At 38.3% G+C, this 25194-nt stretch overlaps 1 protein-coding gene and 1 pseudogene across 1 annotated transcript; one reads left to right on the top strand and one right to left on the bottom strand.

The window, feature by feature from the left end:
* The first annotated feature begins 1162 nt into the window (after positions 1-1162).
* LOC148721040 (melanocyte-stimulating hormone receptor-like) lies at positions 1163-2327 on the top strand (annotated as a pseudogene).
* Positions 2328-22595: 20268 nt separating this feature from the next.
* Positions 22596-24761, bottom strand: LOC148721039 (melanocyte-stimulating hormone receptor-like). Its single transcript, XM_088738577.1, has one exon. The coding sequence runs from the start codon at positions 24597-24599 to the stop codon at positions 23664-23666; it is 936 nt and encodes a 311-aa protein (XP_088594703.1). The 5' UTR covers positions 24600-24761; the 3' UTR covers positions 22596-23663.
* Between the last annotated feature and the right edge of the window lie 433 nt (positions 24762-25194).

Genomic DNA, 25194 nt, shown 5'->3' with positions numbered 1-25194 from the left:
TGATTGCGCGACTCTGCTAGCTATGTTCTAACACTTAGTAGTGACGCACAACAATTTTAGTTAATAAACATCCCCGCTTCACTTGATTTTTTTAAATATAAGTTGCAGGAATACAAAGTAGGAAACTCTTGCGAAAGAATGAGCTTTACTTAATACTTGAGTGAACGTTATTAAGGAAGTTTCTGTGTAAATGTTTTTAACAAATTGAAGTTTACGAGATTTTGGCTTGGCAGGTCAAGACAAATATTATCTTTTGCTACATACAACGTCAAACAAACTTTAGGAAAGACGGATCAACTGTTTATTAAGACACGAAATACGATAGATTAATTTCTAGCATAGATAATGTCTCTCGCTTTCGAGAAGTGAAATTTTCCTAGAAAGAAGGTTCAATGACAATCTACAATGTTGCAAAATATGTCTTTTTTTCAATTTTGGGGGCGTTACGACGGTCTCTATGGACTGAGGAAATAATTATGGCCCCAAATGTAGTCAGAAAGTTATTTCGAGTCAAACCAAATCTAATTTAGTTCTTTCCTAAGTAAAGTTTTTCAGTTGACAGTGTCTCAGGTAAAAATTATTCTTGACGCGAAATTGACCTGGTGGAAATAAGAGAGACAGCCGCTTATGACCTATATTAAACACCTTTGTTTCAAAATAGAACTTCCTGTTTTTTTGTTCCTTTTTGATTAACTTGAAATAGGGCAAGTTACTGAAAAGATCTTCCGGTGTGTGATGTGTTCGTAATCTTTCAAACAGACAAAGAAAAAAAGAACGTTTTGGTCGCACGATTTAAGGCTTAAAATTACTCAGTTGATACACTCACGGTTTCGTTGATTTTTTTTTTTTTTTTCATTTTTATTGTTTTTTTAAGGGAAACTTGTTCCCTCTCGCCAAGAAATTTTCTCTTCACCCGCCGACGAAACTCTTGTATTGTTGTCTAGCAACTCCACAAAAATGATATGATATGACTAGCATCCAGTCAGTGAAGGTTTCATGACAGATGTCTCCACATTTGCATTATAGCGTTCTTTCTTAACTGACGTACCGCGCAGGCTCTGGTAATTTTTTGATACAACAGAGAGTTTTCTGACGAATTTTAAATGCTTAAACGCAGGTGAAGGATTCTGATTGTGGAAATTCTCTAGAAAATAGGGTTTCATTGATCTTTGGTAGGCTTGTCCTGTCCGAGCCTCATTTCTCGTTACAATCACAAAAAACCTGCTAGGAAAAGGAAGCGAAGATAGAACAATGTCCACAGCAAATTTCACGAAAGGTGGCACACAGGCGAAAGCATTTGAAGAACTGCTATGCTCCCCTCCTATAGCGGGTGGACTTCAAAAAGAATCAGTTTCTTTCGCAGTACTTCACATTCTCCTCTCCATCACAGCATTTTTCGGAAATTCTTTCATCCTTGTTGCTCTTCACAAAGAATCTTCCCTTCATCCACCATCCAAACTCTTGTATCGTTGTCTGGCTACAACTGATCTGTTGGTTGGTCTTGTCTCCCAGCCTTGCCGTGCAACGTTTTGGATGTCCATGGTCCACGAACACTGGAATCTTTGTCGATACGCATTTGAGTCCTCCAACACCACAGCCTATGTATTCTGTGGAGCATCTTTGATGACGATAACGGCCATAAGCGTGGACAGACTTCTCGCCCTGTTGTTGGGGCTGAGATACAAACAAATTGTAACTTTGAAGCGCACATACATCATTGTAGCTACCTTTTGGATTGTATCTATTGTTGCTGCTTTATGCTATACATTAGATTTCCGTATACTTATTTGGTCTGTACCTACAATTATACCATCTTGTTTTGTTATTTCAGTCGCCTCGTCTATAAAAATTTTTCGGGGTCTCAGTTATCATCAGGCTCAGGTACAAGATCATGTCCAACAACAGCCGAGCCAACCAAATGCACTGAACATGGCGCGATACAAAAAGGCAGTGTACAGTGCACTGTGGGTGCAGTTAGCATTGGTAGTTTGCTATTCCCCATATTTCATAGTGGCAGCTGTAATCACTAACCTGAGCACTGAAACGTTTCCGTCAAACTTAGTAGTCATAAGGGAAGTAGCAAGTGTCTTAATTTGCTTTAACTCGACGTTAAATCCATCTCTTTACTGCTGGAAAATTAGTGAAGTAAGACAAGCAGTGAAGTAGACATTCAGACAAGCACTTTGCTGTCCCTGGAGTTAGATCCCTCATGAGTTATACTTGTATTGAAGACTTTCAAAGGTGACCATAAAGTCGCGTTTATTGTCAGAGAATACTTATCTTTGTTATAAGATGGGACGAGACAGCTCAAAGAAATTTTTGCTCGAAGTTCGTTGGTAATCTGCGGAAAGAAAAGCAATGGAAACACGAGCTATATTTCTTAAAAATGTATTTCGTGCTACTAATTCAAACTTTATCATAATTATATCTAATCATAATCGAAGAAATATATACATGTATTTTACTGTCATATTTATTCTTCTTTTAAGAAATTTCGAGGTATTTGTTTGTTACGATTAAAACATGTCAAATTTTTTATTTCTCGCTAATTGGTGGAAAGCGCTTAATGTTGGCGCCATATATCCAAACGAGCTGGTCTAGTTTCAATCTTCATTTTTTTTTGGTTATTAGAAAAATATCCGTGATATTTATAAATATGTGAAGATGATTTTTCACCTGCACATATCAACTGGGTTTGGCAAAGGATCTGAAATAAAATTTACCATCATTAGTTGTAACAGAGTTCTCTTTCAGATCGATCGAGACTAAGTGCGTAGCCTGTAGTACTTGGTAAAAGCGACTGGTACTGGCGTCCAGATTCGAACTAAGATCTAGAATTCGCCGTCAAACCAAAATTTGTCATACTTTGGCTAAAAACAAGTTTTCCCTCTATTTTTGCCAAGTACAAATAAGAAATGGTAAACACCACAGCGTACACTATTGAATTATGGATGCACGCGGGAGGTTGCTAAGCACGAAAGAAGTGTAAGAGTCGCTCAAGGCGATAGCCGAGAGCGACTCTAGCTTTTTGAGTGCTTAGCAAACCTCCCAAGTGCATCGATAACTCAGTGGTATATGCTGTGGTGTTTACCATTTGTTTTATATAGATAGATAGATAGATACTTTATTGGTAAATACTTCGCAGCATGGACTGAATTGCGTATTCACAGATATAAAATAAAAATTACTATGTACATGTATTCATCTTATTAAAAAATACGTAGTTCGTCGTAAGGGGGAACTTGTACATTATTTGTGGTTGTTGACTATTCTGGCCGAAGCAATAAAAAACTGTTTTTAAGTCTATTTGTCTTGCAAAGTGGCAAAGCAAAGGTACGCTCGTGCCTTAACCTATGAGAGCTTACATAGCGGGGTGGTAAAAGTTTGCTTAATTTGTGCTGAGGATTGTTCATTATGTTGCGAAAATGTTTCACTTTCACTCACCAAATACAAAATAAAGGCTTTATGTCAAGACTTTGGTCTGTTTATAGCATGAATTATGCTTGGCCTTCGAAGGGCATGAAGAGTTTGTGCCAAAAACTTAACAAACCTTAATAAGCCAAATTTTTCTCAACTGATTTTGATAAATGGGTCACTAAAGTACATACTGGATTTGGTATGAAAGTTATGCGAGAAGGCAGGTGAATGTTATGTTTTTTTGAAAAATGGCAATTATGGGTAGTGATTTTGACCTCAAATTTGACTTAACTTTAGCCCCAGGCCCCTCTCTGTCTAATTGCTTGAAAACAAAGTTACATTTATGAAGTGAAAGCTCCACCATAGTAGAGTCCATGGTCAAATTCATTTGGCAACACAATTTACCAATGGAGTTTTATAGCACTTTCAAAATGCCACTTAGGAGGATGAATTTTTGGTGCTCCATAGGCCACTAATGGGACCCCCCCCTAAAACTTCAGAACGAACAATCAGAGAAGTGAGCCAAAGTGGCTTTTGAAATATCTTATCGCACTCAACTGTTGTGCCAAGTTTCAGCCAAATCGGTTGACCACCACCTTTGGCTCCTGGGACACTTTCTCAGACAGGGACACATAAGCCTAATCCCCAGGTCTGGAGGGCTGTGGGACTGTCTTTAGTCTGGACCCTACTCCTTGACCTGTCTGGCTTGGGAGGCCCTGCCAGGGGTGTAAACACCCCCGTCGGCATAGCTCCTGGAGTCACTGGGACGCACAAGCCACTCAGCCACGACAAGGCAACCGTCCTAGTGAGTGGACTAAAGTAATATACAGAATAGAAAATACTTCTTGGTTTGTAGATCCAAGCGTTCTGTAAATAATGCCTAAGATTTTATTAGCCTTGCTCACAGCACCATAAACTTGAGCACCCCACGACAGGTCATAGGAATTCAGAACTCCTAGGTCTTTCCCATGCTTTACTGGTTTGATTGCAACTCCCATAATATACCAAGGAGACGAGCTGTCGCGGTTACGGGTAATGCGTATTGTTTCGCACTGCTCCGGGTTAAATCTCAACTGTTATAAAGTTGCCCAGTTTGCTAAGTGATCAATGTCGCTTTGAAGGGCTTCAGTATTATTTATGCTGTCAGCGATCTCTCTGAACACTTTCGTGTCATTTGCAAAGAGTTTGATAGTTGACGATATGCTATACGATATATCGTAAACAACTGCCATCCTCCCCTTATTTGGTTGGAGGGCTTCATTAAGAATCAATTTCTTTCTTCGCAGTCCATATTCTCCTCTCCATCACAGCATTTCTTGACTACTCTCTTATCCTCGTCGCCCTTCACCCTTCACAAAGAGTCTTCCTTACATCCACCGTCCAAACTCTTGTATCGTTGTCTGGCAACAACTGATCTGTTGGTTGGTCTTGTGGCCCAGACTTTCGGTTCAACTTCTTGGATGTTCAAGGTCCACGAACAATGGAATCTCTGTCGATACGCATTTGAATCAGCCTACATCACAGCCCATGAAATATGTGGAGTGTCTTTGATGACGATAATACCCATTTACGTGGACAGACTTCTCTCCCTGATGTTGTGGCTAAGATACAGACAAATTGTAACTTTGAAGCGCATGCTAACAAACTTTGTCATGAATACATCAATTCACTCTTTTTCACAAATGAGTTTTATTAAAGCGTAAGTTTTCGCTTACTTATCGTCCAGACCGCGCTATTCTTGTCACAAACTTCCCCACCCCACTCCCTTTAGATGTATCTAGGCTGCAACAATCATTACCACACCCTCCCCAACAAAGGCTGTGTTTGTAACACTAATCACTTCCGAAGAAATTTGAATTACGCGCTCGGTGAGCTGGCTACGCGCCGGTGATTACAAACCTTTGTCTTGCGAATAATAGAAACCCTTTCCTGCGAACAATAGATAAGGACATATAAGGAGCGAAAGCTTGACTTATTGTCGGGCCAAAATCCTAACCAAAAGTTTGATACGCACTCGTTGGGTTTGTCTCTCCACTATTTCCGCGTTGGTGAATAAAAGAATAGATTAGTATAGGTAATCGCATGGGGCCGAGTAAAATTAAGGATTAATATCACTTGTGTTTTCGGAAGTTGCTGAAATTGCCCGTGTCGCTGCGCGACTCGGGCAATTTCTGAAACTTCCGAAAACACAAGTGATATTAATCCTTAATTTTACGAGGAACCATGTGATTACTTGTATATAATATAAGGGGCAATATGTTTTCTTACTGATCTCGCGCAAAACGGGACGCCATTGTTACAAAACAAACAGAAATTTCTTTACCTTGGCAGCCGTTGCTAAGCGATTTTCAGCCAATCATTTTCAAGTAATTTTGCCCGGGGCAATTACAAAATTAAGAAAAAATTCCCTCTGTCTTGACCAATCCCAATTCAGTAATTTTGCCCCTTATATGATAAAAAGTTGAAATGAATGTAGAGTCGAAAGAAAAGCAGTTTGTATGTAACAAAGATGAAATTAATTATTTGGTACTTGATAAAACCTCGTACTCAAAACAACGCCGACTGTATCGTGGCTAGGTCAGTATGTGTTCATTAAAATATGAAGCACGCAGGAAGTCTGGAGAAAGAGAAAGGTGCACAAGAGTTGCCAAAGACGTAACCAAGAGCCATCATAGTTTTATAAATGATAAACTTATCCCCTCCTTCATTTTCCTTCTCGATCGATAGAATATCATGTTCCCTTTAGCACTGTCATAAAGTTGTCATCATCGGAGGACAATTGGTAATCGCTCGAGGGAATTAGAACATAAAGAATTAAGTCACCTGCCGGAAAAATAAAAGCTTGTCTGATAACGTAACATTTACTTAGAATTTGTTGGTGAGAGGAGGAGAACAAATTAAGAATGTAAGAGAAACGACAGTAAACTGCTTTTTCGCCTAATATTTTGCTCTTCTCTTATTTTGTTCTACTCTTGGAGAAGAAACGGAGGTAAAAGAGCCCCAAAATGTTGCTAATCACGCGGTTGAATTCGAATATTTTAAAATAAGGTTGCATCAGTGGCCATACATCAATTTTAATCTATATATTTATTCGAATTCTTTGATTGATTGACATGGGTTTGACATCCCTAGCTTAGACCCTCTATATTTTAATGTTACTGAGGTTGATAATGAGCCAAAAATTAACTTTACATTAATGATATGGACATTTGATTGACACTCTATCGATGGAGCAAGGTCAGCTTGCGAGCTGGGTCCTCGTTAACAGCACTGCGGGAAGTTGCTCCTTCGCTCACCAGTTGTGTTGCTCGAGGCCTCAAACTTATTCGCCAGCAAGGTACAAAAAACTCATACTGAAGCGTTTATAATGAGTGCCTTTCCGTCGGCTAAGTAAGGAAGGATTGTTTATCTCACAGAGAAAACAATATTAATGTTACTCGTGTTTTTATATATTTGACAAATTAAAGTGACGATTTCTCTGAAGTTTTCCAAACGATTAAACAATGATGAGGAAGTCTCTATATGATCATTAAGTGGGAAGTAAGGTTTTAATGATCGTCGTCGTTGTGAAGCTGTTTAGATGAAATATTTCTCGTTGCAATCACAGATAACTTCAATCTAAGAAAAAAGGAAACTAATACAGAATAATGTCGACAACAAATTTCACTGGAGGTGGAACACAGACCAAGATATTTCAAGATCTGTACTGTTCCCCCCCTCTGGTTGGTGGGCTTCCGCAAAAATTTAAAATTTCTTTTCTACCAATCTACATTCTCCTCTCCATCACAGCATTTCTTGGCAATTCTCTTATCCTCGTTGCCCTTCACATAGAATCTTCCCTGCATCCTCCGTCCAAACTCTTGTATCGCTGTTTGGCAACAACTGATCTGTTGGTTGGTCTTGTTTGCCAGCCTCTCAGTGCTACTTATTGGATGTCCGTGGCTGACGAGCAATGGGATCTTTGTCGATACGTATTTGTCGCCGCTTTCCTTACAGACATTGCATTATGTGGAGTGTCACTGCTGACGATGACGGCCATAAGCGTGGACAGACTTCTCGCCCTGATGTTGGGGTTAAGATACAGACAAATTGCAACTTTGAAGCGCACATACATCACTGTAGCTACCTTTGGGATTTTATCTAGTGTTGCTGCTTTACGCTACATATTAGATTACCGTATACTCATTTTATATGATAGTATAATTACACCATCTTGCCTTGTTATTTCAGTCGCCTCTTATACGAAAATTTTTCGGGTTCTGAGTCATCATCAGGCTCAAGTACAAGATCATCTCCAACAACAGCCGGGCCAACCAAATGCACCGAACATGGCGCGGTACAAAAAGGCAGTGAACAGTGCACTGTGGGTGCAGTTAGCGTTAGTAGTTTGTTATGCACCATCCTTCATAGTAACAATTGTAATCGCTGACAGTAAAACATATTCATCACACTTAGTAGTATTAAGGGAAGTAGCAGCTGTCTTAGTTTACTTTAACTCGACGTTAAACCCGTTTTCTTTACTGCTGGAAGATTGGTGAAGTAAGACAAGCAGTAAAGCAAACCATCAGAAAAGCACTTTGCTGTCCATGGAGCTAGATCCTCATCAAATTGATACTTATATTATTTTAAATTTCAAAGCTGAGTCATTAAGTCACGATTTTTATTTGAGAACGTTCGTAAGATCTGTCCTTGGATGAGCAAGAAATAAGAACTTCAGCAAAGTGTAAGGGAAAACTGGACTGTCTGATTTATGAAATGTTATTCATAACAAAGAAAAGGCAATGCTTGAACACACAATCAGACTCCATACGCGCAAAACTATTTATTTAATTCTATTTAAATTTGTCACTTTTTACACGCATATTTTACGTTTTATCGCCTTGCGCGGTATATATTAAGTTGTCAAATGTTATTCTCTTCTCACTTGAAAATGATGACATGGTGTCATCGAAACGTAGTGTAAAACTTCTTTCACTTATTTTTATCATTAGATCATGTTCGATTAATTCTAATCCTATTCGAATTCTAACTTTGTCATGAAAACAGAGTTATATGCATTTTACTCTCATGTTTAATTTCTTTAACAAAATGTAACGGCATCGGGTTAAACTTTAAAGAGTAGTTACAGCGGAGAGTTCTCGATATATTTTTATCTTAAGTTAAACAATTTCCACCTTTGTTTGCTTCCCTAGGGAAATTGCTTGATTTTGACGCTTTATTGCTCAACGCGCTGGTTAATATTTACTCTCGTCGTCTTGGGGTAAATGAAATTCAATAATCGTGTGGCGCTTTAACAATTCGTAATTCAAACCGTCGTGATCAAAGGAGAATTTAGAGAAATGCACCATTAAAATATTATAAACGACGTTCATTTTGAATATTCTAACCAAGATTGTAAAATTGCAAAAAGTATATGGTTTGGTAGGTTAATATCCTGTCGCGGTTTTGTTTAAGATTTTAGTCAGGGGATACAAAAAGGAGAAAAATAGGCTCCAAAACTTTGTTCATTGCAAATTTAATTCAAAGTTGACATCTGGAGATTGACATCATTCGGAGATTGTCACGAAATTAATGTTTCCCGAGACGATCTCTTGCTTTGACCAAGTAAAGTAGCCAGCTTGAACTTTTTATTTTCAGTTCGCTGAGGCTGATTATGTGTCAAGTCTGAACTTCACACAGATCTTTAGTTTAGTATTGAATGCAATAAAGGAAGAACATCTCCACTTAATAATCAGCCCTTAAATGACAACTTATCCTAATGTACCACTTAATTCATCTCTTATAAAGGGTGACAAGAAAGAGTTCCCTTATGGTATTGTCAAACAGAAATATAGCCGATGTCTTTGTTTTTGCCAACGATAATTCTTTTTAGCTTAACTCTACTAACTGAGAAGAAAAAGCTGGTCTCGGCCCACTCGTAACTGTTTAGAAGTTCAGCTGCAGTTGCTATTCGGAATAATCAAAGAGAATTTAAAAGAAGTTAAAATTTCCTGGATAAACTCCTAAACCGTATTGAAGAATTGCATGATATACTGCATCCTTTAAGCAACAGATTCACGCACTCGTTTGGTTTGTCCATCAGCTAGTTCCCCGTCGATTAATATAATAACAGATTTAAAGTAAAAAAAAAAAATTATAGGCTTGAAAGAAAAGTAACTATAGAACGAGTACAAAATGAATAATTTGGTATTCGATAAAGCCTAGACTCAAAACGAGGTCGGGTCTGTCATGACTAACTGATGTCTCCTAGATTTTGAGTTTTAACAATTATTCATTGGTCTGTGTGCGATATGAAGCATGCGGTAATTTTACAGTCGAGCTTGAAAGACTGGTAAGAGTTGGTAATAGGCGGAGCAGTACGCAACTTAATATTCACAAGTGATGATAAAATTAAAAAAACTAGAGTGAAAAGAATTGTTCATCGAGTCTTGAAAAGTTATGACCACCCATCCCTTCATTTCCATCTCCATCAATAAACTATCATGTTTAATTCAATATTGGATAACAACTTTCAATGCGAATAGAGAATTGTCAATCGCTCAAGAGAATCGCAACAAGACTTCAATCTCTTGCCACATAAAAGAAAACTTGCTTCATACCAAAATATTCGCTTCAAATTATCCGGATGAAATGATCCAGGTAAAGAGGGACTCTAGGGAGAATACTTTCAAAAGTAATTGGTGTCACCCTCTTAAAATAAAGGTTATTATTATTATTATTATTATTATTATTATCATTATTATTATTATCTGTTCAGTGCATTGTAAAAACTGAAGCAGGTGTCTATAATCTCCTTTTATTGCTATTTCATACGTGAGGCACCTGATGGATTCCCGAAAAAGTTAATCAGTTTTTGAAAGAACAGAAAATTTCCGAACACATTTTGAAAGAATAAAGGCTGGTGAGGTGGTCTTTATGTGGCTAAATTTAAAGAAGTGAGGTTTAAGCGATCGCGGCTTGATGTCTGCAGTTTACACAAATATTTCTCCTTGCAATCACAGATACACGACAAGAAAAAGAAAACAGATAATGTTGACAACAAATTTCACTAGAGGTGGAAAGTAGACACGAAAACAACACAAGAACTCCTATGCTGCCCCCCACCCCCTCCCCCCCCCCCTTTAGAAGCTGGACTTAAACAAGAATCAGTTTTTATCACAGCAGTTAACATTCTCCTCTTCCCAACAGCATTTCTTGGAAATTCTCTTATCATTGTTGCCGTTTACAAGGTATCTTCCCTCCATCAGCCGTCCAAACTCTTAGCGACGAGACAGTAGTTAGAACGTACCGGTTCTAAGACAATGGCGTATCCACACTTGAAAATTAGAAGGAAATGTATGGGAAAATGTGCAAAACTGTGTTCACTAGAAATTGAAATGAAGTATTTTAGATATAAGCTGGCATCTCTGATTACAATTTCAATTTCAATAGTTTGATGCTTTCGAGTTTCCAGTTTTTTTCTTAGACCAAGTGAAATCGTCAGCTTTTATTTTTCTTTATTTCTAGTTTACCGAGGTTGATAATGATCAGTCAAGTTTCAAGTTCATGCAGATGATATGGACATTTCAAAAGCACCCTATCAAATGAAGAGAGATGGTTTGTGGCTCTTCTAAAAATGATACGATAGATGTCTCTATATCTGGCTTGCCTTTTATTGCTAATTCATACCATTTAGGGTATGAAAAAAGTAACTTTTTTAACACGGTAGACAGTTTCCGGAGACATTTTAAATCCCAATTTTACAATTGAGCTCGAAAGACAAAAAAAAATGATAATAAATAAATTGTTCATCGAGTCAGCGATACGATTGGAAAACGCATCCCTTTATTTTCCATCTCTATCAATTAATTGTCATGTTTACCTCCATATTGGGAAATAACTGTCAGCATTACCAAGCGAGAATCACTGATCGCAGAAGGCAATCACAGGAAGAAAAGTTCAGTAAATTTCCTTTTGCACGGAGGTTCACCTGATACGAAAGTATTTTCTTGGTCTTACATATTGTGTTCAAGACATTGGAACTGAGAAAACAAATTTGATCTAGGGTCTAGTTGGCTACCTTAGGCTTGTCATTATCAGGGATACTCACTATGAGTTCGCTGGCAAAAGGAGGAGAATAAACAAAGAATGACAAAATAATTGTAGAAAATGGTTTGCTGGCGTAATACTTTGCTTTTGTGGCAATTTCGTCTAAGGTACTGGTCGGATACGTAAAGATGACTGAAAAGCTGCAAAGCCCAATTAACTACACGGGTAAATTCGAATATTTTGAATAAATTCGCAGCTGCGACCAAAATTTGAATTAAAACATTTTGATCCGTTTGTCAAACTCAGTTTATTCTAAGACCGAGAAAAATCGCCAGTTTAAATTATCTGTCAAACTTGCTGAGGCTGATAATGATTAATTTTCAATTCTGAAAAAATAATATGAACATTTGATTAGCATCCTGTCAGTGGAGGTTAATAACAGATGTCTCCATATTTTAGTATTTTTTCTCAACTGAGGTACCTCGCGTGTTCCGGCCATTTTTTAACACAACAGAGAATTTTCTGACGCATTTTAAATGCTTAAACGCTGGTGAGGATTTTTAATTGTGGACATTGTTTAGGAAGTAGGGTTTCAGTGAACGATGGTAGGCGTGTGCTGTTTGGACCTCATTTCTCGTTGCAATCATAGATAACTTGCCAGAAAAAACGAAACGAACACAGAACAATGTCCCCAACAAATTTCATAAGAGGTGGAACACTGACCAAAACATTTGGAGAACTGCGATGCTCCCTTTTATTGTTGAGTGGGCTTAAGCAAGAATCAGTTTCTTTCGCAGCAGTTCACATTCTCCTCTCCATCACAGCAATTCTTGGCAATTTTCTTATCCTTGTTGCCCTTCACAGAGAATCCTCCCTTCATCCGCCGTCTAAACTCTTGTATCGTTGTCTGGCAACAACTGATCTGTTGGTTGGTCTTGTTACCGGGCCTCTCGCTGCTACGACCTGGATTTCCGTGGTCCACGAACAATGGAATCTTTGTCGATACGCACATGACGCCGCCTTCCTCACATCCGTAGCATTATGTGGAGTGTCGTTAATGACGATAACGGCCATAAGCGTGGATAGACTATTCGCCTCATTGTTGGGGCTGAGATACAGACAAATTGTAACTTTGAAGCGCACATACATCATCTTAGCTACCTTTTGGATTCTATCTAGCGTCGCTGCTTTATGCTACATATTAGATTACCGTATAACCATTTGGTGTACCTATATAACTATACCATCTTGCCTTGTTATTTCATTCCTCTCGTATATAAACATTTTTCGGGGTCTCAGTCATTATCAGGCTCAAGAACAAGATCATGGCCCACAACAGCCGAGCCAACCAAATGCACTGAACATAGCGCGATACAAAAAGGCAGTGTACAATGCTCTGTGGGTGCAGTTAGCCCTAGTAGTTTGCTACGCACCTAACTTAATCACGAAGGCAGTAGTAATCGGTGACGATAAAACGTATTCGTTAGACTCAGTAGTCATAAAGGGAGTAGCAGTTGTCTTAGTTCACTTTAACTCGACGTTAAACCCGTTCCTTTACTGCTGGAAGATAAGTGAAGTAAGACAAGCAGTGAAAAAGACAATCAGACAAGCGCTTTGCTGTCCATGGTTTTAGAGTTAGATCCCCGGTTTCTTAGGGTACACTCCAATGGACAGTTTTCATAGCTTAGTAAAAACGTCACGATTAGTACCAGCCAGAGAGAACGCTCGTCAGATATGTTGTATGTTGGATAGGAAGAAATAAGAAACTTACGAAAAAATTGTTGGTGGAAGTCTGTACATAGTCCATAATGCTTATGAATTTTAGAGATGTATAATATTGCTTGACTAATGTTAGCAATTTGTAAGTGGGCATATGGAATAAAATGGAAACTCCAAAAAACAAAAGGAATTGTCAAGTATGTTACTTAAAAGAAATTTCGTAGACGCATTCTTAAAGAGTAAACGCATCTGAGGAAGTCCTGAGATAAATGCTGCTGACGAAGTTAGAATCAGAAAAGCCTTCGGCTATTTTTGTAATTTCGAACGCGGTTGATAAATTTTTGTTCACAAAAGCATTAGGATGTAACTGCTCAAGAGAGAATGGGTAATCACACCGGAGAATCCAACAATTCGCTGGCTAAAGGAGGAGAATAAACAAAGAATAAAAAAAAATGTAGAAAACGGTTTGCTGGCGTAATTTTTAACGATGAGAGAAAAACTGCAAAGCGCAATTAACTACTAAGGTAAACTTAAATATTTTCAAATATGTTCGCAGCTGTAATCAAAGTTTGAATTTGAATAGTTTGATGCGTTCGGAGATTGTCAAAAATTTCTTTATTTATCTAAGACCGAGTAAAATCTCCAGTTCACATTATTTATTAAGCTTGCTGAGGCTGATAATGACACGAACTCTTGATTAGCATCCTGGAGGTGAAAGTTTCATGGCAGATGTCTCCATATTTGCCTTTTAATGTTTTTTTGTTAACTGAGGTACCTCGCAGGTTGCGGGCATTTTTTGACACAATATAGAATTTTTCTGATGCATTTTAAATGCTTAAACGCTGGTGAGGAATTCTGATTGTGGACTTTCTTTAGGAAGTATTTTTCGTGCTACTAATTCTAACTTTATCATAATTATATCTAGTCATAATCGAAGAGAGATATGCATACATTTTACTCTCATGTTAATTCTTCTTTAAACCATATTAAGGCAACGATTAAAAAAACTCAGCCATACTACGCAACGAAACGTCTAATAAGAGATTTATTATCCAAAGCGCCAAATTGTTATTTCAGTACGGGCGAATTTCGTGGATATTTTCTAACCGCTTCTCTGGAGTACAAATACCGAGAGATATTTGTACTCGTTTTGGGCGTTATTTGTACTCTACGAAGCACAGTTGGATAATTATACTAGTCACAATGTGTAAGTGTGTATATGATAAAATTTACAATCCCCGCTTTTTGTACAGTTATTTCAAAATCTCTCCATTTTCCGAAATTAAATGCAGTACTTTATCCTCTTCGCTCAGCTATGAATGATTTTCTGCCTGTGGAGACGGAGTTCAAATAAGATGTAAAACAACAATACAATCATAGATGTCTGTAAGTTTGACTGTAGATGCTAATTTATTCCTAAATTAAACTTAACCGATTAGACAAACACGTAATTGTGGCGCAAAATAGACTGCCGCCTTTATTATGAGACATTTAAAAAATAAACCAGAATAAGGTGTTACAAAATTATTTTTAGTCACGAGTTGTCTTCTCTTATCATAAATGAGAAACGTAAGGTAAATTATGAACTGTAAAAAAGAAAAGGGATCGCCATCATTGTCATTTGAAAGCCATGTCGTGGGCGCATTTTTAAAGAGTCAACGCATTAGAGGAAGTCTTGAGGTGAATGTTGTTGATGAAAGGTAGAACCAGCTTATCCATCCCTTGATTTCTTCCTGGGAATGATAAATTGTATTTCACTTCAGTAGTAGTATGTCGTAATATAAGGGAAATTTATTAATGGTCCAGATAATGACAACGACAAGATTGAATAGCGTGCAGCTTGCTTGATAATAGACCATTTTTGTTAGCTGCAAAACTGTGTTCATTAGAAATTTAAAAGAAATATTTTAAAGTAAGCTGGCATCTCTGATTAAAATTTCAATTTCAATAGTTTAATGCTTATCACAATAAAAAACCTAGTTGACCTCAATTCTGTAATTTCCTGTTGCTCTTAATTGTTCAGATTGCCAAGTAAGTTGTTGGATCGTAGGCAAACGGCCAGGTCGCTGAGCAAGACTCAAAGTGGCGGCGTCCTTAGTAAAATTTGATGCACATTTGAGGGCAAATTCAAAACGGTTAAGTCACTCTTGAAAATCTCAAAACATGTTCGCAATCATAACTTCATAAATACTTCGATTGACGTCAATGAAAATCATGTGGTTTCTAAATGATACGTCCCATTTAAAGCGCGTAAGGAAATTCATACCACTTCTTTACATCCTAAGCTGTTGTATTCACAATGAACCTCGGTTAAAGGACAAGCATCTTGAATATGATCCACCAGCTAAAAGACAAGAGAAAAACAAGACTAAAAGTTGATCGATGATACTTGCTGAGCCATAGGCAATTGACTTTTAGTGTGATTTTAGAGCTTGTTTGTTTTTCGTTGAACGACAACAAGAACAACAAGAACATTGATGACAATGTTAATGATGATAACATCAATTATGATGACTGATGATAACTATAATCAGGGCTCCTGCTCCTGCTATAATAAAGTTAATACTGATAATGTGTCGATGCGTTTGAAGCTTCAATTTTCCCCGTTCAGATTCCCGCCTCCTGGGGCAAAGTTGTGTTCAAATGCTACACCAAATCTTTTTTTGTAAAAGGCAATTGACTAACCTTTAAAACCTTGACCTCACCGTTAGATCTTTTCTTCCGAGTTATTCGCTCACGAAAGCGAACTATTTACCTTTAAACACCTCCATATTTAAAGATATAACACTTGTATTCCGCAGCAAGGACTTATCACCTCCGGTTCAAATTTCCCACCCTCGCCCTGAGGTTGAATCTCCCCACCCCATTGGACACGGACGACGGTCAAATGCTCATGGGTTTCTTGGGAGGTTGATGCTGAAGCTTCTTATTGATCGGCGCATAATGATAACGATGATAATAATACAGGGTTGACCCAGCTTCGCGTTTGAACTCTTAAAAGTTACCTTCTCGCGGGGGATTTCTTTTAGACCACAGTTGTTAGAGCAGTGAATAGGAAACCTCTGACAAACATCCTGGTGTTCCTAAAGAAAAATTAAAAGGAAACACATTCAGAGATTAAGCATAGAATCAGATCACATAAGGCACCAACCACAAACTGACCAATATACGACCCATATAGAAATGAGGGACCAAAGTTCCAAACGTTGGCTTCGATGCCGAAAAAATAACAATGACAATAATTAGGAATTGCTTTTGGTACAAACGTGTCACTGAGCAACAAACTTGTTCGCCAAGATGAAGAGTTCCCAACAAAATTCACAGGTGACTTTCCTCCAAGAACATTCGATTTCCTCATGGTTCTTCATATCTTTGCTTCTGTATCTCTTCTTACATCCTTCATTTGGGCACTCCACGTCTTTGAACACGCATTTTGAAATGTTTCTTTAAAATAGAATTTGATAGAAACGAAGCAGTGACAATTAGTAGCGGGGTGACACGACTGGGAATTGATCAACTTTAATACGCGCGTCACGCAAGAGTGACTTGTTCCCCGCGCGAGGAAACTGGTACGAGCCACCTTAAAATAGAATTTGATAGAAACGAAACATTGACAATTAGTAGCGGGGTGACACGACTAGGAATTGATCAACTTTAATACGCGCGTCACGCAAGAGTGACTTGTTCCCCGCGCGAGGAAACTGGTACGAGCCACCTTAAAACAGAATTTGATTTTCCAGAATCTGATTACGTTGTTTCGTAAATAAAAACATACACCGCCACCGCATCTCCCGTTGACGGTACGGTCCCTTCTGACGACGTTAAATCCCGGTAGATATATTTCTGAATCACCGATGGAACTATCAAGCTTGGTCTCATTGATCGCTAATATAGCGAGTTTTTAACTACCTATAAATATCTTAAGCTGGTCAATATGGCCGAGTAAAGTATTTATATTGAGCGATGCCATAACAAAACCACGGCCAAATACATTTTCCGCCTAAAATAAACACTGAGTAGCTTTTTGGTGTCACTGAAAAAAGGCCAAAAGAAACGCCAACCTTCTGGGGGTCTTCGTCTTCAGTTATTTACTTCTTTTTGCGCATTGTTGACAGAAAGGGAAGAGTAGTACGGAATTGCTAGTTTTTAAAAGAATCGTTACCCTCTTTTGGTTCAAAATAAGAAACGATACCCCAGCTAAAACCGCTAAGAGCATTTTTTGACACTTTTACGACACGATTTACAGCTGTATATTCTTGGAGTAGTCAATGTTGCTGGGAGTTCATCATTACAATTTTCCTATAAAGTTTTCATTAGATATAGACATATATATATATGAATTTTTAATGTTATGAAATTTTCTTGGTATTTTGATCTTAAGCTTATGGCTTTATATAAGCTTAAATACAGTTCAGTTTAGGTGCTGATCATCACTTAAATATATATATCTTTTATTTTGTAGTCATTTACTCCACCAGGATTTCTCCTCATAATATTAAGTAACACCCGACAACTTTATTTAAGCATATATTTGTACACAGAAGTTAGGATATCCCAGATTTTACGTACGTTTCTTATCATGAAGGTAGCCAGGTTCAGCGAAAAACTTGTAGGCTTTCCTGCTATGTTCGCATCCCGACGCCTTCTGAGCAAAACTTTCAACTTCTGCGAAAGAAATATCAGGAAACTTGCTTAAATCTCTCGACTCCACACCTGTGAATATAAGAAAAATGATTCGAGTTCACCCTGAACAACGAGAATGCAATCAAATATGCTGGCATTTTTGTTGTGAGCAAGAAGCCTCCCTCCAACAGAAACTCACCTTCGCGTTCGGTCGAAAGAGCTTGGCTACAAGCATTCGCCATATGATGCAAGGCTATTCTCCCTGAAATTCAAACCAAACTATCACTCAATATTTTCATTCTAAAGGCTTAAATATCCGTGTAAGACAGCAATAAAGTCGAATGAATCACGGCGATTTTTCGGTAACATTGCCGCCATCGCTATCACTCCAAAAGAGACTGACCATGCTAAAACTTCACGAGTCTAAAACTCGGCCATTAGTGACTGATTTCAGTCCGAGACTAGTTCAGTTGTATGTAAATATTTCAAAGAGATATTGTCCTGTTGTTTTCTTGTGACATCATAACAAACAAACGCCTTAAAAAACCTTTAACCTTACCTTTGTATCCCCTCCGTGAACTCGCCCTTTGTTGGTTGTCAAGGAAAGACTAAATGGCTTGCCCTCCAGTATGGCGTTGCCAAGGGAAAATCGGTCACGTGACAGTTTGTTGCAAAAGGTCTATTGCTGTCTTTGTGGTGCACATTTTCTTCTCAGTCGCCGCATTTCTTGGCAACGGCCTTATCCTTGTTACCCTTCACATGGAATCTTCCCTTCATCTACCATCCAAACTCTTGTATCGTATTCTGGCCATAACTGACCTGTTGATTTGTCTTGTTAGTCTGTTTGCAACTTATTGGATATCCTTGGTTCACGAACACTGGAGTCTTTGTCGATACGCAAGGGACGCAGCCTACATAACAAGCTCTGCATTATCTGGAGCGTCTATAATGGCGATGATGGCCATCGGGGTGGACAGACTTCTCGCCCTGTTGTTGGGGCTAAGATGCAGACAAATTGCAACTTTGAAGAGCACATATATCATTGTAGCTCCCACTTGGGTTTTATCTCTAATCGTCTCTTTTTCCTCCAGTATTGATATTTGTATAGCCTTTGTGACTGCTACATGGTTATACCATTTTTCCTGGTCATTTTGCTTGTCTCCTACACAAAAAATTCTCGCACTCTCAGAAATCATTATAACGGGGCGGACGCTGACTTCAATCGGTTCTTTCGGTCTGTGAAATTCTTAACAGCGCCGCATCGGAGAATGCTTTTTAAGTGACGGAACCTTCAAGCATCTATCTTTCTCAATGGATTTATTGGACTTGAAAGCTCGTAAAAACTAAAATACAACGAGCTGAATAGAGCTATTACTATAAATCTACGCTAATCAAAATGTTTTAACTGGAGCACGCGGAGCGCGCATATATATATAATTCCAAACGGCACAAGTATTATTAAACGTAACAAATCTGCTTTCGATTAAATGGTGTACATTTCGGGGTCTAGATAAAGGGAACGAACGATATAACATACCTCTTTCTCAGTTCTATTACAATGATATATTCGACGATCCTTCAATCAATTTCCACCACATGCGCTTGTAACTTACACGTGTGTCGAATGAAAGGTAATGCCGATAGCTAATCGATATGTCACAGAAAACAAGGAGGTATTGACGGTCACGCAATCACAACAATGAACGGTATTCGTTATAGGTAAAGGTATAGGTCTCTATTTCTCTAAACAACATACGTGTTTAGTTACAATTTTTTTAAGGTTGAAATCAGACAGGCGCCTCTGGCAGCCGTGTTTAGTCCGTAGCGATTTCACCTACCCACCCAACCCACCCCAGGGAGGGCATCCATCACACAGTAATCTCGTGCGTGGGAAATTAACGTCTCCTACCCCAACCCTGCAGGAGATGGGACCTCCATTTATTCGTCCCTATCCGAGAAGACTAGAATATCTAACCATTTCTTGATGTTAAAGAAAGGAAGCATATTCTTCTCAATTAATTTTAAGACCCTGAGTGTTGGTCCGGCCAGTATTGAACTCTCGACCTCCTGTACAGCAGTCCGGCGCTCTCTCAATTGAGCTAACCAGAAGGCGGTAGTCGTTACACTCATCAAGCTGAAGTGCAAGATCAGCTTCAACAACAGCCGATCAAAATAAACGCTTTCAACATGGCACGATACCAAAAGGCGGTGTACAGTGACTGTAGGTACAGTTGGCGTTAGTTTTTTGCTATGCACCAATATTTATAATGGCAGTTGTGATCGCTTAAAGTAAAATGTATTCATCATACGTATTCGTCGTTCGGGAAGTAGAAGTTGTCCTCAACTTCTTTAACTCGACATTAAACCCATTTCTTTACTGCTGGAGGATTAGTGAGGAAAGGCAAGTAGTAAAGCAGTCTTTCAGACAAGCCATAGTTAGTAGAGGGGACAAAGCTCAAACAATCTTTAAGAGAATAGAACATAATTTTAGGATTCTGATCTCAGGAAGTCTCCAGCTGAAGATTGACAATGCTAAGATAGAATCCAAATCAGCTTGTGATGTTCATTTGGTCTCAGCATATAATACCATGTTGTTGGACTCAGACATAGTGGTAGATAACAGCATTGCAAAAGATGTATTGGACAGCATTATTCATTTATATGTTACTGTGCGGTGTTTTTCACTGGCCAAAGATGTTATACAGAAACATAAAATTCAATGTAAACAAATGAAGACAAAAACACTACGAAAGGAAATGGCCAGCAAAGAACAAGAAAGGCAGATATAGTTAGAATTAAGAGCCTGCAACAATTTGTCAATAAGTAATTTATCACAAAAGATTAATTTGGTAGCTACAACCTGCAACATATTAAATATTGCTCATTAATGATTATTTTATAGACAAAAATGAGTATAAAGGCTATATGGTTAAAGTATCTAACATAGAGTAACTTATTTATTTTCAGCCAGTCTTCTCGCCACTTCTTGTATTCTGCGTTTCGCGGCGCCGGTAGCTTCCAGATTCCAATTCCTTTACTTCTCCTACACGTTCCACAGCCAAATACTCAACAATTTTCACCTGAACTTATGTCCACTGACTTGATTAATGTTTTTAGCTATATTTTGAAGGTAAGATTTCGCTCGATCACGGAGAAAATCCACAAACTTAAACGCTACGTGACTGTCGAAACAAGCCCGCGGCGCCATTTTGGATTTATGTGTGCAGGATCATTGTCACGTGACCTCGATAAAATCGAACAATAACCTATCCGACTGAAGTTTTTTCTGCGTTTCTTAACCAGTCCCCTCTACTAACTATGAACAAGCACTTTGCTGTCCATGGAGTTTGATCCTCTCCTAGCTATACTTATATCAATATGCTTCAAGGCTGAGTCACGATTATTATTTGAGAACGCTCGTTGGATACGGTTATTGTTGCTCGAGGTTTGCCGATAGAAAATACGACAAGTCCTTAAACGGGTTTACAATTTGAGCTGCACTTCATTTTTACTACTGGTTCTGTGTTGCGTAAGGCGATAACATCTTAAAATCAATTTCCGGGGCGAGATTCTGCAATAAAAACTTCCATTACCGGTAATTATCGCGGAACCTTTTAATAGTTCATGGTGTACGGTATTAAGGAATTAAATGAACATCTTTGTAGCTATTTTCGGGCCTTTTGGAGCAGAAAGCAAATAATAAATTTCCCAAAGAATCGTTCGTAATAGCGAAAAAAAAGATGTACTAACTGACTCCAATGAGAAAAAAATTTTGACATCTTTTAGACAAACAGATGACAGTTACATTGTTAGATGAGTTAATCCAGTTTGGAGATTTTTAAGGAAATTTTGTAAAGAAAAAATCATTTCAAGTACTGATGGTGCTGCAAGTTCAGGTAAGACAACTTATGTCTTGCCTGAATCAAAGCCGAAAAACTGGAGATGGCTCTTCATTGGACTGGATTGTCAGAAGAACGTGACCAAAATCTGACACGAGGTGGAACGCAGCATATATTTTATGACCAGTCACGTTCCCCTTCGCTAACTGATGGATTACAACAGTTAATTTTGTTTGTCTGCAGTCAACATTCGCCTCTCCCTCATAGCTTTTCTTGGCAGCTCTCTTATCCTAAGTGCCGTTCGCAAGGAATCTTCCTATTATTGTTTGCACGTTAGGGGGGGAAGATAGTTTGCACAAACTCGCAAAGCGAAGCGTACCTGGAGGATCATGATAGCTTTTTCTTAGTGTACCACTGCCTTACTGATGAACTGATAAATTATGGTGACCAGTAATATGACAGAAGGTGACAGTGAATTTGGTTAAAGTTATTTATTGAGCAAGTTGTTCCTTATATCTTTTAAAGAAAGCGAACGGAAACACTAGAACCACGTCTTAGAATGTTTTTCGAGCGACGGCACTCGCCATAAATACAACAGTACATAAAAGAAACGAAGCTATGCATTCATGCATGGTAAAGAAAAGCTAACCATACTTTTAGTTGGGTTTTGCCCTCTTGTCTAACTTTCTTGTTAACGTTAATAAAGTTTGGTCTTAAGGTTGTGGTGAAGGAGATCTTATTGAAGAATTTGTTTCTTGACGGTAAAACAATTTTGATTCCTTCTTTCTAAAATAAAGCACTTGACGTTACCGTCGTATTGCGATACGAGCCGGTCAAAACTAATGAGGAAGTAAGAAACTTGAATTTGCTTAGCTTAATTGGAAAAATTACCGGCCTTTACTTTTAACTCACAAATTGTCTCCGTTTATTTGATAATGTAAATACAAGGCACATCAATGAAAGCTGAAAATAATTGGTATGTTTCCCATTTAAAAGGTTTTCGCGCCAGAATTTTTAAAGACTAAACGCTAGTGACAAGGATGATGACCAAAGCAGGGTTCCATCACGTACATCTCAGAAGAAAAACAGACATTTCTTTTGACAGGGTAAGCAGTTCATATAAGGAGTCTTTAAGAAAAGGGAACTCTAATGAGGAAGATTTTTAGGTAAAACAGTAACCAATTTATTTCTCTACTGTCAACATTCGCCACTCCCTCACAGCTTTTCTAGGCAGTTCTCTTATCCTAAGTGCCGTTCACATGGAATCATCCTTTTATCCGCAAAGGATACCTGGAGTTTTTTTTTTATGTTTAAGGCGAACGGCCAGGCTGCCGCGAGGGTGGTGCAAGTTTAACATACGCAGGCAACAGAACCATCTTTATATATTCATAAGCATTACAGAAATTTTTCTGATAACAAGACAATTTCGAAACTAAATGTCAACCAACGCAACTCGTTTGGTAATATGGCGTCAATGACATGTCGCTTCCTTTAAATTAGGAAAGGAACTTTGAAATTAAAAAATCTCTCAAACTACTCTTTGAAGTTTTACCTAATACTTTTATATTTCTAAAAGAAGATTAATCATGAAAGTAAAATGCATGCATATCTTTCTTCAATTATACCTTACTGTATTCATGATCATTGGTGGCTAGCTAACACGATATGGTTAGTGTTTCCATTGCCTTTCTTTCAGCTATTTGCATGGTGTACACAACAAGCCATTTTGTTATCATGACTACTCGATTAGACGTGAGATCCCCACAGAGCTTTGCCCTACAGAAATGAAAAGTATTGTTCGATGATTGACATAAATCGGCCTAAAAAATATAAATTAACGGGGGAAATATTTATAACATAAAAAACAAGAATTAACGGGAAAAATATTTACAACAGACTGTGTACATGCCTAAAACAGCAGTATTATTTGAGCCCTCGATTTCTTCCAATCTACTAACATATTTGACGGGCGTTTTCATGCAACAACTGTGTAATCACTTTCAGCTTCGAAAGTACTCTTTATAAGTTGAGGAGTACCTAACTCCATGGACAGCAAAGTGCTTGTCTGATTGTCTGCTTCACAGCTTGTCTTACTTCACTTATCTTCCAGCAGTAAAGGAACGGGTTTAAAGTCGAGTTAAAGAAAACTAAGGCAATTGCTACTTCCCATAATACTACTAAGTCTGATGAATATGTTTTACTGCAAACGACTACAATTGTCAGTATAAAATTTGGTGCATAACAAACTACTAATGCTAGCTGCACCCACAATGCACTGTACACTGCCTTTTTGTATCGCGCCATGTTCTGGGTATTTGGTTGGCTCGGCTGTTGTTGGACAGGATCTTGTACTTGAGCCTGATGACGACTGAGACCCCGAAAAATTTTTATATACGAGGCGACTGAAATAACAAGGCAAGATGGTATTAATATACAGAAATACAGAATGGGTATACGGTAATCTAATGTGTAGCATAAAGCAGCGACAATACATACAATCCAAAAGCTAGCTATAATGATGTATGTGCGTTTCAAAGTTACAATTTGTCTGTATCTCAGCCCCAACAGCAGGGCGAGAAGTCTGTCCACGCTTATGGCCGTCATCGTCATCAAAGACACTCCACATAATGTATAGCCTGTGAGGGAGGAGGCTTCAAATGCGTATCGACAAAGATTCCATTGTTCGTGAGTCACAGAAAGCCAAAAACTAGCAACGAGAGGCTGCGCAACAAGACCAACCAACAGATCAGTTGTTGCCAGACAACGATACAAGAGTTTGGACGGCGGGTGAAGGGAAGACTCTTTGTGAAGAGCAACGAGGATAAGAGAATTGCCAAGAAATGCTGTGATGGAGAGGAGAATGTGGACTGTTAGGAAAGAAATTTTTGATTCTTGTTGAACCAGAGAGGGGGAACAATACAGTTCTTCAGATGTCTTGGTCTGTGTTCCACCTCCAGTGAAATTTGTCGACATTCTTCTGTTTTCTCGTTTCCTTTTTCTTGGACTGAGGTTATCTGGGATTGCAACGAGAAATATTTCATCTAAACAGCTACAGAACAATACTTCTTACTTAGTAATCATATAACCTCCTCATCATTGTTTATTCGTTTGAAAAACGTCTGAGAAAGAAAAATAAAGAAGATTCAAACTAAGGATGTCCAACCCATGTCAATCAGCTCAGGTTTTCGAATGCATATAGTGATTTCAAACTAATCGGTATGGACACCTCTGGACGTAGATACAAACCTATTCTAAAATATTTCAATTCAACTGTGTAATTTATAACCTTTTGTGGCTCTTCCACCTCCGTTTCGTCTCCGACGACACTAGGACAAAACAAAAGAACAAACAATTGCTGCCGTTTCTTTCTTTTACATTTTCTATTTGTTCTTCTCCTTTCGCCAACAAATTTTAAGTGATTATCTTAGATATGAGATATAAATTTAGCCTATTGAACTTGTCAATTACACCAGGTATGAAATAACAATAAGGGGCAATTGTAGAGACATCTTTTAATATTTCTCCTCCCATTGCACAGTGCGACAAACAAACCCTCTTTACTTGGATC

This window comes from Stylophora pistillata, chromosome 11 (genome assembly GCF_964205215.1).
Source record: "Stylophora pistillata chromosome 11, jaStyPist1.2, whole genome shotgun sequence".
In the NCBI taxonomy this organism is placed as follows: domain Eukaryota; kingdom Metazoa; phylum Cnidaria; class Anthozoa; order Scleractinia; family Pocilloporidae; genus Stylophora; species Stylophora pistillata.
Note: the sequence above shows the minus strand (reverse complement) of the source record. Positions and strands in the feature narration are given on the sequence as shown.